Here is a 14,349-nt window from a genome sequence, read left to right as displayed (position 1 = left end):
ATCGCCATGTGCCTAGGGCACTCAGCTAAGAGGTGGCAGATTCCTGTTCATATCCCTTCTCCCCCTCAAGGGGTGGGGGCTTGGATCAGGGGTCTCCCACATCCTGAGTGAGTACCCTAACCACTGGGTTAACGATTACAAGGGAGGCCTTGCTCCTGCAGCTGTTCTGTGTTGACTTGTCTGAGGGGCCTAATCCAGTAGGCATGCTCGGAAGCTGCTTACAGGATTGCACCCCTGTGCATGACTTGGGCAGCCAAACACTAGTCTCCCCCAGTCTGTGAATCCTGTGGGGTTTAGGCAGGAGATAAGCCTCTGGGTGCTTATCATGAGTGCACATGCTCAGGCCTAGAGAGAGGCTGCCTAGAATGAGGCTCTATACCAGAGGAAAAAAACATAGGCACCTACAGGGTTAGGCAGCAGCCAGGTGGGTGTTTTGTGGATCACCAGTGGTGCCTAAAAACAGGACTTGGGCTCCTAAAAATGGGACTTAGGTGCCTAAGTACCTGCGTGGATCCCACCCTTTGTTCTTTGTTTACAAATCTGAGTAACCGCACCGAGCTCAATGGGGATTTCTCACGTGCATAAATTTAAGCATGTGAGTAAGTGGATTCAGGATTGGGGCCTCTACATTATGCCCTAGTCAACTTGCTTTGTTCACAGGAAATTATAGATCATGACACCTGTTTGAGAGGAGGAATCTTGTAAGTTGCTAATGCTTACTGGTGCATCAAATGGTATCTGGGGGCATTTGCATGGTAGCTAGAATACAACTATCAGCATCATTCACTTTCTCTCTCACTTGTAAGCAGCGACTAAATGACCCCACTTTCCCATTAGCATACAAATATTATTCCAAAATGAACTGTCCAAGAAGCCTGCCACACCACCTCTTGCTCAGCATTCTAGAGGAACAGAATAAAAACCACTGAGCAATGCCAATGAGGATCAGCCTTCTTCCAGCAGGCTTAACCTGGCTGGCAACACTAGAAGTGAGAAACCACCTTGCTATCCGCCCCAGCCAAGTGTAGTGAAATCCTTTCACTTCAACATACAGTAATGGAGTGCAGCTGTGTTGAGGAAGCTGATGCTCTGCAATGGGGAAAATGGCTCAGGCCCTGGTTCAGCAAAGCACTTCTACACATGCATAACACTCTTGGACTTCAGCGGGACTTAAGCATGTGTTTTAAATGCTTAACTTTAAGCACATCTCAAAGCCCATCCTTTTTCAGCAAAGCATGTGCTTAGGTGCTTTGTTGAACCAGGGTCTGAAAAGATGATATTTTTATGGGGGAAATAAAACCAGCTTACTTTTATTTTTTAGTTTTCTTGTTTTTCAGTGTTCACAGGTAGTCTTTGGAATGTTATTTTTGTTTCAAAGTAGAATTTAAAGGAGATGGATCTTAGTTCTTTTTTCCATTCTCAAATCTCTTTGCCATACAAACACTGCACAGAGAAAGCAATGTAGCTCTGATTATGTTAGGGACGAATGATCATCTGGTGTAAATTGACTTAGTTCCACTGCAAACAATGGAGAAATGCTGATTTAAACAAGCTGATTATCTTCCCTCTATTTTCATTTGTTGAGTACCTTGTGATATTTCTTTGCAATTCAAATTTGAAGAATCCCGAAGCATCTTAAGTCCCTTTTGTGTAACCTGTTGTGCTGGTCTGCTTGCATTCATGCATCTGTACTAATTCCCTACCTATTTTTCACTCTGTAATTAGCTACATTAATATTTATCATAGTTGTGAGCATGTTACAGCGTACCTCCCAGTGTAATGCAACATTTGGGTGACTATTGGGCATTTACACACACAGCTATATGGCCTCAAGCTGAGCTAGCATCAGATCTCACTAGCTAAGCTTGGTTAGTGCTTGGAATGGAGATTTTGAGCAAAATTCCAGATATTGAAGGAGGCAGTGTGGTTAATTCAGAAACTGGTGCTCTTCCCTTAGACTAGAACTGGGACCTGTGCCCCACTGTAGTATGGGACACTGTGCTGTTGGATCTGGAGTCCTTTGGATGAGATGTAAAAATGAGCTGTTGATTTCTTGTGGTTCTTTTTGAACTCTGGTTGTTTGGCCAAATTCCAGTTTGAGTAATTACTAGTAGTTTCCCCTGGGTATAATTAATAGTTATACTCATTTCCCATCCTAAATTGTTGCTACAGGCTGTTAAACAGTTGCCAAGTTTCACTTCATGGGTAGCTATTGTGTTTTAATGTTGCGCAAAATAAACTCAGGATCTATATGTGTCTGGGATGAGTACATATATACATGCACGTAAATATTATCTTATCCCACAGAAAATCTATATTGAAAGGGAATTAGGGTTAAGAGTATGTATCAGTAATTTAGGGGAAACTACATTACAGGGGTGTGGTAATTATCCTAAAACAAAGTGGTATAAGCCCAGGAAGTTCACAGTTAACGTTAACCAAAAAAACAAATCCAAGCAAGCTGAGGTGCGGAAATGCAGGTTTATGGTTCCCATAGAACCTTAACTTTGCCCTGTCGTGTCCCCAGGAGGGGTTAACAATTTTTGAAATCTAACACGTTTTTAAAAATCAATTTTAATCTAAGTGGAGTCCACAAACACTAAAATGCCTTCCTCATGATTGTATTGATTTTGCATGGTGTCACCGTAAGACAGGGTTGAGATTTCTACTGAAGAAGAAGCTTTCAGTTAAGAAGAATTGCAAGGGGAATTACAAGACCTTTAATTCATATATATTGAAATATAGCCTATGCACAAGATTGAGTTTTAACTGTAGGAGAAGTTTGAAGAAACTGTGACTAGAGTTTGTTTCGGTGCCCTAACTGTGCATTTTCATACCTTAAAATGAATTGAATTTCTTTTAAGTTCAGTCTTAGTTTTGAATGTCTTGGGTTTATAGTGTTTGGTTTTGAAATAATTGCAACTTCCCTGTAATAGATGGTAATAAAAATATTAATAATACAAAATTACTGATATGCGTTCTCAACCTTGATTCTGTCTTAATTTAGTTTTTGTCTGCGAATTTCCTTGTGCTTTTCCTGCTGTTTAGACAAATAGGAGAGAATTTGATTGTTCCTGGTGGAGTAAAGACCATTGAGGCTAATGGACGTATGGTTATCCCTGGGGGAATCGATGTCAATACTTACCTACAAAAGCCCTACCAAGGAATGACCGCTGTTGATGACTTCTATCAAGGCACAAAAGCAGCTCTAGCAGGCGGTACCACCATGATCAGTAAGTACTAAAACACTCTCACCTCTCAAATCTAACTGTCTTGGGGCTGAGCGCAACCTGCTGTTTTCAGTTCACATGATGTTCACTGGGTTTATCTGTGTCTATATTCTACACAGCTGTTTTCAGAAGTCATTTAAGATCAGATCAATGTCTGGGTCTTGTGAGGTGGAATCTCCACTGATTACAGTAGACAACTTTACCGGGATCAACAGAAAATGAGGTTACCCTTAGAAAAAGCAGCTGTAGCTAGGGTAGTGTTGTTGGGATTCCCTCTGAAACTTTTTCTACCCAGAGCACCATGTCTGCTTCTGGGAGAACATTTCATCCAGTTCTCTGAGAACCAAAACACTCAGTTCGACTCCAGATTTTGTCACTTACTTTCCTTTATCTGGCAAACAGCAAAGCTTTGTTGAGTTGATCAGACTCAAGTATAGGAGGTGAGTATAGAGCGTACCACACATCCAAAGTTACAGAGAAAACCTCTTCCTTTATATACATTTGCAGATTCCATTGCATTTGCTATACATTACATCACACATTTTTGGGTTGGCTTGGTTACTTTGCAGGAACCAATCCAGCATGCTCTCTCCATGTGCTGTTCATGTGGGAACTTGTTCTTTAATTTGAGATTTATCTCGTCAGTTGTCCCTAACGTTAGGGTGTAGCTGCTTATGTTAGCTAGCACAGACATCCTGACTCCAGCATACTGATTTTCAAGACCCTATATACAACTTAACTATCCATTCGCCTTGCCTTATTTCTTAGTGGGCGTGATTTGGAAGTTATTTATGTCAAGCCAGCTCTACATGTGTATCCTGGATTTCTCTCCCATAACAAGCATGAGATTTACTATACTTGCTATCACTGATTTTTTTTATCAGTTTATACAATGCAGTAACAACGCAAAGCAACAATTCTAATAAACTGTTATGCTTACAGTGTAATATCAGATACTGGTAAACATTTGGAAAATAATAAAATAGTGGTATAAGAAATCAGATATGAGACCAGGGAGGTGGGAAGCCTGCTTACAGCTACAGCCTGGAAGCAGGATGTTCTGGTAAGGGGTTCCTGGCTGTTAAACTCGTCCTTTGTGCATCAGATTGCTGAGCAAGCCTCATCTTTTCTGCCTAGCATTTGCTTGGCTTTGGACTAAGATTATGTGGGGCAGATCCTCAACTGCGGTAAATTGCCAAAGCTGTCTTGTGCTGCCTCACGGAGTTTTGCTCCCTTTGAGTTGGGAGTGGTTGGTGGGGGATGGCTAGTTTTGCTGGATGATACTTTGCTTTGCATGTATGTCATGCAGCAAAAGGCCATGGAAATAGGCACATAATACATTATTGTTTTTTAATAGTGGAAAGAGTTGCTTTTTAGTATATTTTTCTTCAATTAAGTTCTCTCATATCTTTTAGCCTATTTAGAAAGTCTAAATAGGTTTTTATATCCATCCTCTCTGGATTGGAAAAGCAGATTCCCTTTTAAGCAGGTGGATAATATTGTACAGTATATTCCAGTAAAGATGGCAGAAGAGCATTCTCCTAACTGTCTCTCTGCTGGACTCCACTGTACATGTTTGTGTAGATGTTTTAAATGGCTGTTCTATTGTAATCAATGGAAAGTTCAAATGCATCAAGAACATGAGGTGGGACCTGCCAGCTATATTCAGTACATTTGCATCAATGAAGAGGTTAAAACAGATTTATTTCTGGATAATAGTTAAATAGCTGTACTTTTCCTTTTGAAAGTTATTTTGTTTATTTAATGTAGCTGCTAGGACTGTTTAATTTAAGGATTACTCTACTTTATTAATAGCATGAAGTTTCTTAATGTGCTTTTTCCTTTTTTCAAAATTGAAAAATGCCCAGTAGAAGGCTCCATTCTATACATGCAGAAATACACCATAAGGTTTGCATGTGTTAAGATACAGTACACCTTGTTGTGTTTTCATTATTCAAGTAGAACCCAACCCTGCAAACATGAGTAATTCTACATGCATCATTAGTCCCAGTCATTATCACACTGATTGTGAAAGCCAGCGTGACTGAATGGTTAAGACATATTTTGGAGCCCTGGGTTCTGTTCCCAATGCTGCCTGAAAAGCTCTTCATTAATGTATTGGTAAAGCAGAATGGGCTAATTCATGACAACCTTCTAGAAAAGGGTATAAGGCCTTGGTCAATAATGAGAGTTATGAAGTGCAGAGGAATGTAAATGGCAGTCAGTAGAGACCAGAATTCATGATCTCCTGCATACCAGCTCCGTGCACCTTCACTAAGCTACAGGGTATTTAGATCTCTCTCTCTCTCTCTCTCTCTCACTCACTCACTCATATATATGTCTGGGGAACATTTCCTGACTTGATGGTATAGCAATACAGGTTGCTAGATTCATCTTCAATGCAGAATGTTCTGCAAAAGCTGGAATACTTGAGAGGTCTGTAGCTGTCCCACATCCTGCAATTTACACTGTGCCAATAAAAATCCTGCTTTGTTGCAGGTTCACTGTAGATAATTACTAAAACTGCAGAATAGGAAATATGTGCAATTTGTGTAACAGGTGCTTCATCTATATTTCAGTTGATCACGTGCTCCCTGAAGCTGGGGTGAGTTTATTGACCGCATTTGAAAAGTGGCATGAGGCAGCTGACACCAAATCTTGTTGTGATTACTCTCTCCATGTGGATATCAATAGCTGGTATGATGGGATCAGAGAAGAGCTGGATATCCTGGTGCAAGATAAAGGTTAGTTAATGAAAATAAAATGTTTTCATTTTCTCTAAGCAATGTACAAATGCTCAGTTCTGAAGTACTCCAGATAGTGCTGTTATTTCCCACAAAAGAGGCATATAGGTATTAGATACTCTGGCCATGAACCTTTGCATTCATTTACCCCTGTGTAAAGTGGGCCTGAAACTCCATGCACAGCTATTAATCAGGAGTAACTCCATTAGAGGCAGTAGAGATGTGCCAGTACAGATGAGGAGAATTCAGATCAGCAAGGGGAAATGTTATCTGATAAAAATGGTAGCATTTGACAGATGGAAATAACTCTCTGCAAAGTGCAAGGCAGGCCTTATATTAAGATAACAAAATTAGGAGACCAACCTTGAGTGCTTGGACAGTCGTCATAGGCTATACATCTTTGAACAACAGGGCCACATGGCACTTCACCTGTTTTGACATGAGATTTGGAAATATATGGCTAATTTTCAAAATTAAGGCCAAGATTTTCAAAATGTGGAGCCTAAAGTTAGGATTCTAAATCCACATTTAGGCATCTGCAGTAGTGACCTGATTTTCAGAACTGCTGACCACTCAGCAGCTCCCACTGGAAGACAGTGGAGGCCCAGTACTTATGAAAATCAGGTTACTTATTTCATAGCATAACTTTAGACGCTTTTTTAAAAAAAATCTTGGTCTAGGTGCCTAAGTTGTGCCCACAAAACACACATTTACATAGTTCATTACCCATTTGTTCATGTGCACTCAGAGTTTCTGGGTACCAAGTAGGTATTTATTGCTAAAAGTATAATCTGGACTACATATGCTGACTCGTGTGTATCAGAAAGCCAAATACATACATGCAGTGTCCTTTTGCAGGGCCGCCCAGAGGATTCCGGGGGCCCGGGGTCTTCGGCGGTGGGGGGCCCTTCCGTTCCGGGACCCGCTGCCGAAGTGCCCCGAAGACCCGCGGCGGGGCCCCCCCCCCCCGCCGCTGAATTACCGCCGAAGCCGGACCCGCCGCCGAAGTGCAGCCCGGTCTTCGGCTGTAATTCGGCGGGAGGGGGGCCCCGCCGCGGGTCTTCGGGGCACTTTGGCGGCGGGTCCCGGAACGGAAGGGCCCCCCACCACCGAATTACCGCCGAAGACCGGGTTGCACTTCGGCTGCGGGTCCCGCTCCATCTTCGGCGGTAATTCGCCAGCGGGGGGGTCCTTCCGCCCGGGAGCGGAAGGACCCCCCGCCGGCGAAGACCGGGAGCAGAAGAAGATCCTGCGCCCGGCCCCGCGAGAGTTTTCCGGGCCCTCCCCCCCCGGAGCGAGTGAAGGACCCCGCTCCAGGGGCCCCGAAAAACTCTGGTGGGGGCCCCTGTGGGGCTCGGGGCCTGGGGCAAATTGCCCCTCTTGCCCCCCCCCAGGCAGCCTTGTCCTTTTGTAGAGTGTTATGATGGACCAAAACTGAGAAGCTCTATTTAAATAGAACTGTACTGTATAACTATACAAACAAAGCAGAGCTTGTTTTCTGTGTAGACAGTTTTTCAATCAGAAACCACATAGATGGAGTAATATAGGAGCTTTAAAAGTACACCTGCTGTGTAACCGATTTTAGGCCACAAAATATTCTGTCAACCTTTAAAGTCTTTAATCTTCAGGATTATGTACAATTTGGGCAAAATGTAGCTAATTTTACAATGCTTTTTATAATAGGGCTGATTTTACAGGCTGATAGCATTTGCCATTGTTGACAGTGCCAAATCAGTCCTCTGCTCCTGCTATCATCTTTGATCATGTGGATTTAAATCTAGTTTCAGCTGGATTTACTATCAAGCAAGTGTACTGCAGCTTGTATCAAAGGTTAGCTGTTGTTTTCAGGAGCTGGCTCACAGATGGCTCTAGTATGTACTTTAGGGCTTACGTTAAGAGCCGTGTGCAGACAACTGGGTTAATACTTTGCTTCCAGTATAGAATTTTGAGTTTTCAATACAAATATGACCGGGCATTTACTCTAAGAAAGAATCTGTTCATTGGTCCAGAAAGCAGAATGTATTATGGGGTCCTAAGTGGATTGCTTGAGAAGTGTAGCATTTGGAGGTCACCTTCGTTCTCACTGATGCTGTAGTGTGTCTTGGTCAGTGTGAATTACTCAGCTGTGATAGGAGACATGGAGGTAAAGCACAAATAAAATAGTATACTTTTTTCAACATGGCAGGAGCTTTAAAAATTAATATAGAATATCTGCTGAAAAGTGGAAACAGCTAAGCCAGATTCTCAGCTGGTATAAATTGTCTTGATGTGAATCTTCATTGCTCCATTGACATCAACTGAGGATCTAGATCCTATTATGTATTTTACATTGACTGACAAAGTGATCAATGTAAATCTATGCTTAGTTATCACATTTCAACTTGGAGTTTGTCTAATATGCTCTCAGGAGGAATTGCCAGGGAGCTTTCAGAGCTGCTGATGAGATTGGCCCGTCATAGTTGGACAGTTAATCAGTTCTAAATCAATAGAGTGCTCATTCAAAGAGGTTTTGGCTTTAGAGAGGTTGAAAATTTTGCAGGAGCAACTGTTCATAAAGGTGCAAACAACTTCCTCTGATGCAACCATTTCAGCAGCCAATTTACATAACCCATGAATCTATTTGGCTGTCACATATGATGTAAAGAAATCACATAGGAAAGTACTATACTGGCCAAGTGGATCCACAGATTGCTTTACCCATTTCTTTGACAATCTTCAGGATTTCATAAGCATGACATAAATGTCACTTTCATAACATGTGATGGGACCTTGCTGGGTCTCATGAGAGAAGGCATCAGGCACATTTGAAAAAGTATTTGTTTACATAGTTACGTTTATAAGTAATGGGCCAGATCCTCAGCTGGTGTAAATCCATGTAGTTCCATTGACTAGGTCAATGTACACCAGCTGAGGGAGGATCTCTGACCTGTATGGCCACATAGCCAGATGGGTGCCACATTACCAATCTGCACCTTGGTTTCTGAGCACCGATATACGGGCAATCTACTAACTGAAAAGTGCAGCTTAAGTCATATCTGTTTTCAGCTGCGAAAACAGTATTGTATTGATTTCAGGGGGAACATTGACTTAAACGGGGTCAAAACACATACTGATGCCAATGGGTCAGGGTCTGGCCCTAAGACAGAAAAAGGAAAGTAGCAACAGAGAATTTGCATTACTTGGTTAGGAGTATATCTTTCAGCCTGTCTGTCCAGAGAATGCTCACATAGGATTATAATTAATCTTTGGTTGGGTTCCCTTGGATAAGAAATGACTATTGGTTCTGCCTTGGCAGGCTTAATGTATCTCTTTGGTCACACATGTATATCTCATATATCTCTCAATTGCAATGGTAGTTGGCTTGCTCCAGGTCTAGTCTGGAATGGGAGGTGGGCAGTAATTGTACATTGGGGCCCAGCAAATGGGGTCATCACTTAATCAAGGTGAATATCCTGTGTCAATTTTCCTGAATAAGCTTTTCCTCCAAAACAGACATTCAAAAATACTTTAAGAATCTACTTAACATTGCAACTCTCTTGTGCTTTGTCTTTGAATAGGTGTTAATTCTTTTCAAGTCTACATGGCCTATAAAGATCTCTACCAAATGTCCGACAGTCAGGTATTCTTCAGCATGCTTATCATTGTTGTGATACGTAAACTCCTTTCAGTTGATTAGTTAAGAAGTTTAGAGCTACCTGAGACAGTCATGCTGCTTTTGAACTGAACTTGAGAAAATGCATACATATGAAATTTGTCTCTCTGGAGGCCAAAGCCTGAGAGATGCTGAGCATCTGTATTTTCCATGGAGGCTCTTGAGAGCACATGGCACTCAGCACCTTGCAAAGAGGTGACTAGTGTTTCACGGTATCAGGCTCAGTGGAAGTAGCAGACACCCCTCAAGATTTTGCCCTGGATTTATATCCTCACTTGTTGGCTTTGGAACATTCAGTCTGAGTCGGGGGCGGGGAAAAAGATGATACACTAGTGGCAATATTAAAAGTGACATAGCTTTTGAAATCCCACCTGTTTCTCACTCACTGCAAATTGCTAAAGCATGTTCTTTGGGAAAGCATGTTCTTGTATTCAGTTGTTGGAGTTGGAGATTACAATGAGCTTGTTTGTATAGCACTTGTTATAGATCCAACCTCTTCAGCTTTCTAATTCACAGACAGCAGATCATTGTAATTGGACATTAGCATCTGTTAGTAATAATAATGTTTGTTTATTCAGTTGAGCAAATGCTTCATTCCCACTTATTTCCAGAGCTCTTTCCTTTTCTCTTAAACAACTGTTGTTACACCTCCAATTCATGTGGTTTTCATTGAACTTTCTAATGTAACAACATCCTCTTGAGAAGAGGTGCATGCCAAGTCCAACTTCTTGATGGAATTAATTACAGCAAAACATATTAAGAAAAGGTGGAGAAGGGGCCAAGGGATCCAGTATCCAAACTTGAATGGCTAAAGCAGAGTGCCCATTTCCACATTTGGATGCTCAGATCAGTGCTCATGTGCCCCAAGCCCACTGAGTAGTTGCTTGAGTAACTCAGTTGAAGACCGGATACCTTAAGTTTAGGTGCCCAAGTTTGAAAACTGGGCTCCCAGTATTACTTAGTGAGACCAAATACAGAAAATGGAGGGTGGGGTTTTCAAAAGTGCTTACAGGCATTAGGAATAGAAGTCCCATTGACTTTCAGTGGCAGTCCCTAAACTCCCGTAGGTGCTTTTGAAAAGCCCACGTGTTAGGAATAGAATCCATTGCTTCTCTTTTGTAGGGATTATTTTTGAATGTTGGAAAGCAACTAACATGGAAGCCCATGAGAGAAAACAATAGAATTCTTTAGCTGTAAATGAAAGACGTTCATGAGATTGAAACTGTGCCCACACTTACAGAAACATGCACGAAGTGTATACTTAAGGGAACATATGGGTATTGTAGCTATACTAAAAGTGTCCATAGCTTAACTGCTCTTCCAATTTAGTGGACCTATTCCTTGTTCACTCATGGAAGCTTTTTTATATCTATTTATTTAGTTAGCTGCCTGTACTCAAACTACAGACCAGAGAACTCTCACGAGACACATGCCTGTGTTGGAGGAGGTGCATAGCTGCCTCAGGGAGACACTTTGCCTATAGGTGGCACATAGTTTCTCAGGAGTACAGCTGCTGCACCACTCCATATGCAGGTGCTCTGTGACTTGCTGGTGTGGAGAGTGGGGACATGGAATAGCTAGCAGCCACAGAGGTCCTAGCAGGGACTGTATATGGGGCTGGTGGTGGCTGAACACTTGGGCAAGGGCACATAAAAATATGATTTAAAATATGAGGAGAAGTGTTTGTGAAATAAGTAACATATTACTCTTATTCAGTAACATGCCCCTCTTTGTACCACTTCCAGCTTTATGAAGCTTTTACGTTTCTGAAAGGGCTTGGAGCTGTAATCATGGTCCATGCTGAAAATGGAGATTTGATAGCTCAGGTGAGTGAGTCGAATTTCTTCTCCTGTTTCCCTTAGAGACAGAATATGTTTCATGTGACAGGGGAGAAGGGAAACTTGTCTGCTAGTACAACAATCAGAGAAAGTATTGGTGGGAAAACAGAGACTACCTAGTAAAGCTTCCATGCGGAATCTAATTTGTTGTAATGATAAACCATTGGTGGGAATACCAGTATAGAATTCCGTGTGTGTAATGATGCAGCGTGCAGGCTGTAAGGTGATACTCCTGACTGCTCCCTGGTGGGCCTAGGGAATAAAAGAAGGGGCCTCAGTGGGAGGGACACGGGGAGGCAAGAATTAGGTCAGTGAATTGAGCAGTGGCAGTTGGGTGGACAAGCAACAGGAAGAATCCCGTGAAGATACTGGGGAGCGGTTGAGGAGCTGGGAGGCCTTACTCCAGTATTGCTGCTGCTGAAGAAGTCAGTGTGTGCAAGGGGGGTAAAGCTATGGGCCCAAGCACATTTGATGGTGTTGCTCTCAGACCTGTTCATCCTTCTTTGCTGAAAAGACCCTTATAAACATCTACAAAGGGAACAAAAAACCCAACCCTATAAAGCTTTCTAAAAAGTGATTAAAAATAAATTAGTCCATGCTCTTGAAAGGGAGCTCTCTCTGAATCTGGAAATTAGTCAAGTTAAGAACATTCAAATACTGTGTCCCTTTAAAATGTCCTCTGAGATACGAGATGTGCCCCTCCAGGAAACCATGGCCTAGTGGTGTACAGCTGTCCCAGTAGCAAAGGATGCCACAGCAGTGATTTGTAGGACAGCAGATGGAGGGTGAAATCCTGGTCAGAGTGAAGTCAGTGGCTGAACTCCCATTGATTTCCAGGCGTTCATCCATAGACTCAAAATGAAGAGGTTGTGGTGACAGGATTATTATTTTCTTTAATATATATATATATATGGTCATAACATGACACATTACAGTGATTTAAAAAATATGGCCCCTGCCCTGAAGAATTAACAATGTAAGGCCCTGATCCTACAATGGGATATGCATCAGAGGAGCCCTGTGTTTGTGTGGAGTCCCATTGACTTCAAGGAAGCTTCACATGGGCTCAGGGATTTGCCTGCATGTATCTAATTACAATAGATATTAGAAGTGATCAGGAAGTGGAATTTCTCTTCCATGGGAAATCCCAACATTTTCAGGGAAAATAATCATTCCAATTTGGGGAAAAAAAGGCTGAAATTTCCTGCTAAATGGAAAAAAAATGTGATTCAAACCCCCAAAACATTTTTCTTTCAACTTTTCTATTAAATTAAATTATAATGGATATAAGTATAATAAGCTCAATATTTTAGTACAATATAAAAGTCAAAACAATATGAATCAAAATTACAGTACTGAAACACTACATTTTGGAAAAAATGTATCAAAATCAACACATTTCCATGAAACATTTCAATTAAAATGAGTTCTGATGGAAAAGTGTTGCATAAAATTTGTTGATCATCTCTAATAGACAAACCATAGAACATGCAGATAGACAAAAGATTAGAGGTAGGGAAAGGAGGAAGGAAGTTTAAAAAAACATGAGTTATATTCTACAGCAAGATACTGGTGGTGGAAAGAAAGCTGCTTATGGTGGATGCTTGAATGACTAACCAGTATGTAAACCCAAATGTTTATCTCCTCAAACTCATGTCCTAGTTTATTAACACTATTGAATCCTCTTACAGTGGATAATTTTGTCATTCTGTCTGCTTCATTCTGCCATCTTCTGGATGTGACTAGCCTATTTTTAAATGATGCTATTCTTTGTCGTCCCGCTTCTTTCATATTATGTATTTATTTTAATTGTCTGCAGCATCCTGCATGCATAGGTGACAAGTGCATTTTATTTAAAATTATTTTTAAATATATATGCAAAATATTTTGGTTTTCTAACCCAAATGTGTCTCATGGACACAGTCTGGTTAGTATAGTGGATTTAGCTATATAGTCATGATGGATTGTCCATTTGTCACCCAGTATAGTGAAGACACAAATCTATGTGTGTAATCTAAACGATTCTTGTTGGAGTAGGTTGGTAGTACGTTAGCTTTTCACCCCCAGAGACCTGGGATCAAATATTCATTAGGTTACATATGAAAACATGTTAGGTAATTTCATCCCTGTCTCTAGAGGACATTTGTCTATATCACAGAATCATTACATCTGGCCAACTCTGATCATTAGAGACCTAAGGGTGAGGCAGGTCAGGATTTGTGGGGCATTAATAGCTCTGTGTGAGAAAGCTTTTGCTGTGTCTGCAGGTCCGATTAATCCATCACCTTTTTCTGATCAGAAAGTTTACTCCAAAAAACACCCTTTGCATGATCTTTATATGAAATCATAAGGATTGCCCACATGTCCCTTCATAGGAAGCTTTGGCACAACATTTTGCTGACAAACATCAGCTGACTGAGCAATGAATACTTGGAATATCCATTCTTAAGATTAAGTAGTAATATAACACCAAGGGGTTGCATTTTTAGTGGGGTTAGAAGGCATCTAGTTATGCATCTTCATGATCAACTGTAAAAGAATTACAGAAAATTTAGATCACGTAAGCAAGACCCCTGAAAGGGTCAGAGGAAGAATCAGCAGGGTAAATAGATATTGTCAAACGAGTTGAGAAAATAATGATACAACTGTGGAGGAGAGAGAGAAGAAAGATATTGTGTAAGCAAAGGAGGAATTACAGTACAAGGTTGTCCTTAATAAGTACAATATTTTCCTTAATAAGTACAATATTTCATGGCATTGAGTGTTCTTCTCTCATAAGACTCCTTTTTACGGGAGGACAATAGCATTTTTCTCATGGGGCAGTCACAATAGACCAAATTCTGTACTGCCTTCCACTGAAATGCATAGCGGGTTGCATGTGGTGT

The 14,349-nt window shown here is 41.2% G+C and overlaps 1 protein-coding gene across 5 annotated transcripts in view; it reads left to right on the top strand.

Moving 5' to 3' along the window:
* The window catches only part of CRMP1 (collapsin response mediator protein 1), a 64,268-nt gene that overhangs the window by 25,012 nt on the left and 24,907 nt on the right, over window positions 1-14,349 (top strand). For all 5 annotated transcript variants that reach the window (XM_039541172.1, XM_039541175.1, XM_039541174.1 and 2 more), the window contains 4 exons: window positions 3,049-3,233; window positions 5,810-5,974; window positions 9,532-9,593; window positions 11,372-11,452. In XM_039541172.1, the coding sequence (XP_039397106.1) occupies window positions 3,049-3,233; window positions 5,810-5,974; window positions 9,532-9,593; window positions 11,372-11,452 (493 nt within the window). The remainder of the gene's footprint in view (window positions 1-3,048; window positions 3,234-5,809; window positions 5,975-9,531; window positions 9,594-11,371; window positions 11,453-14,349) is intronic.

Source organism: Mauremys reevesii, linkage group 5, assembly GCF_016161935.1.
Source record: "Mauremys reevesii isolate NIE-2019 linkage group 5, ASM1616193v1, whole genome shotgun sequence".
Taxonomy (NCBI): Eukaryota; Metazoa; Chordata; order Testudines; family Geoemydidae; genus Mauremys; species Mauremys reevesii.
Note: the sequence above shows the minus strand (reverse complement) of the source record. Positions and strands in the feature narration are given on the sequence as shown.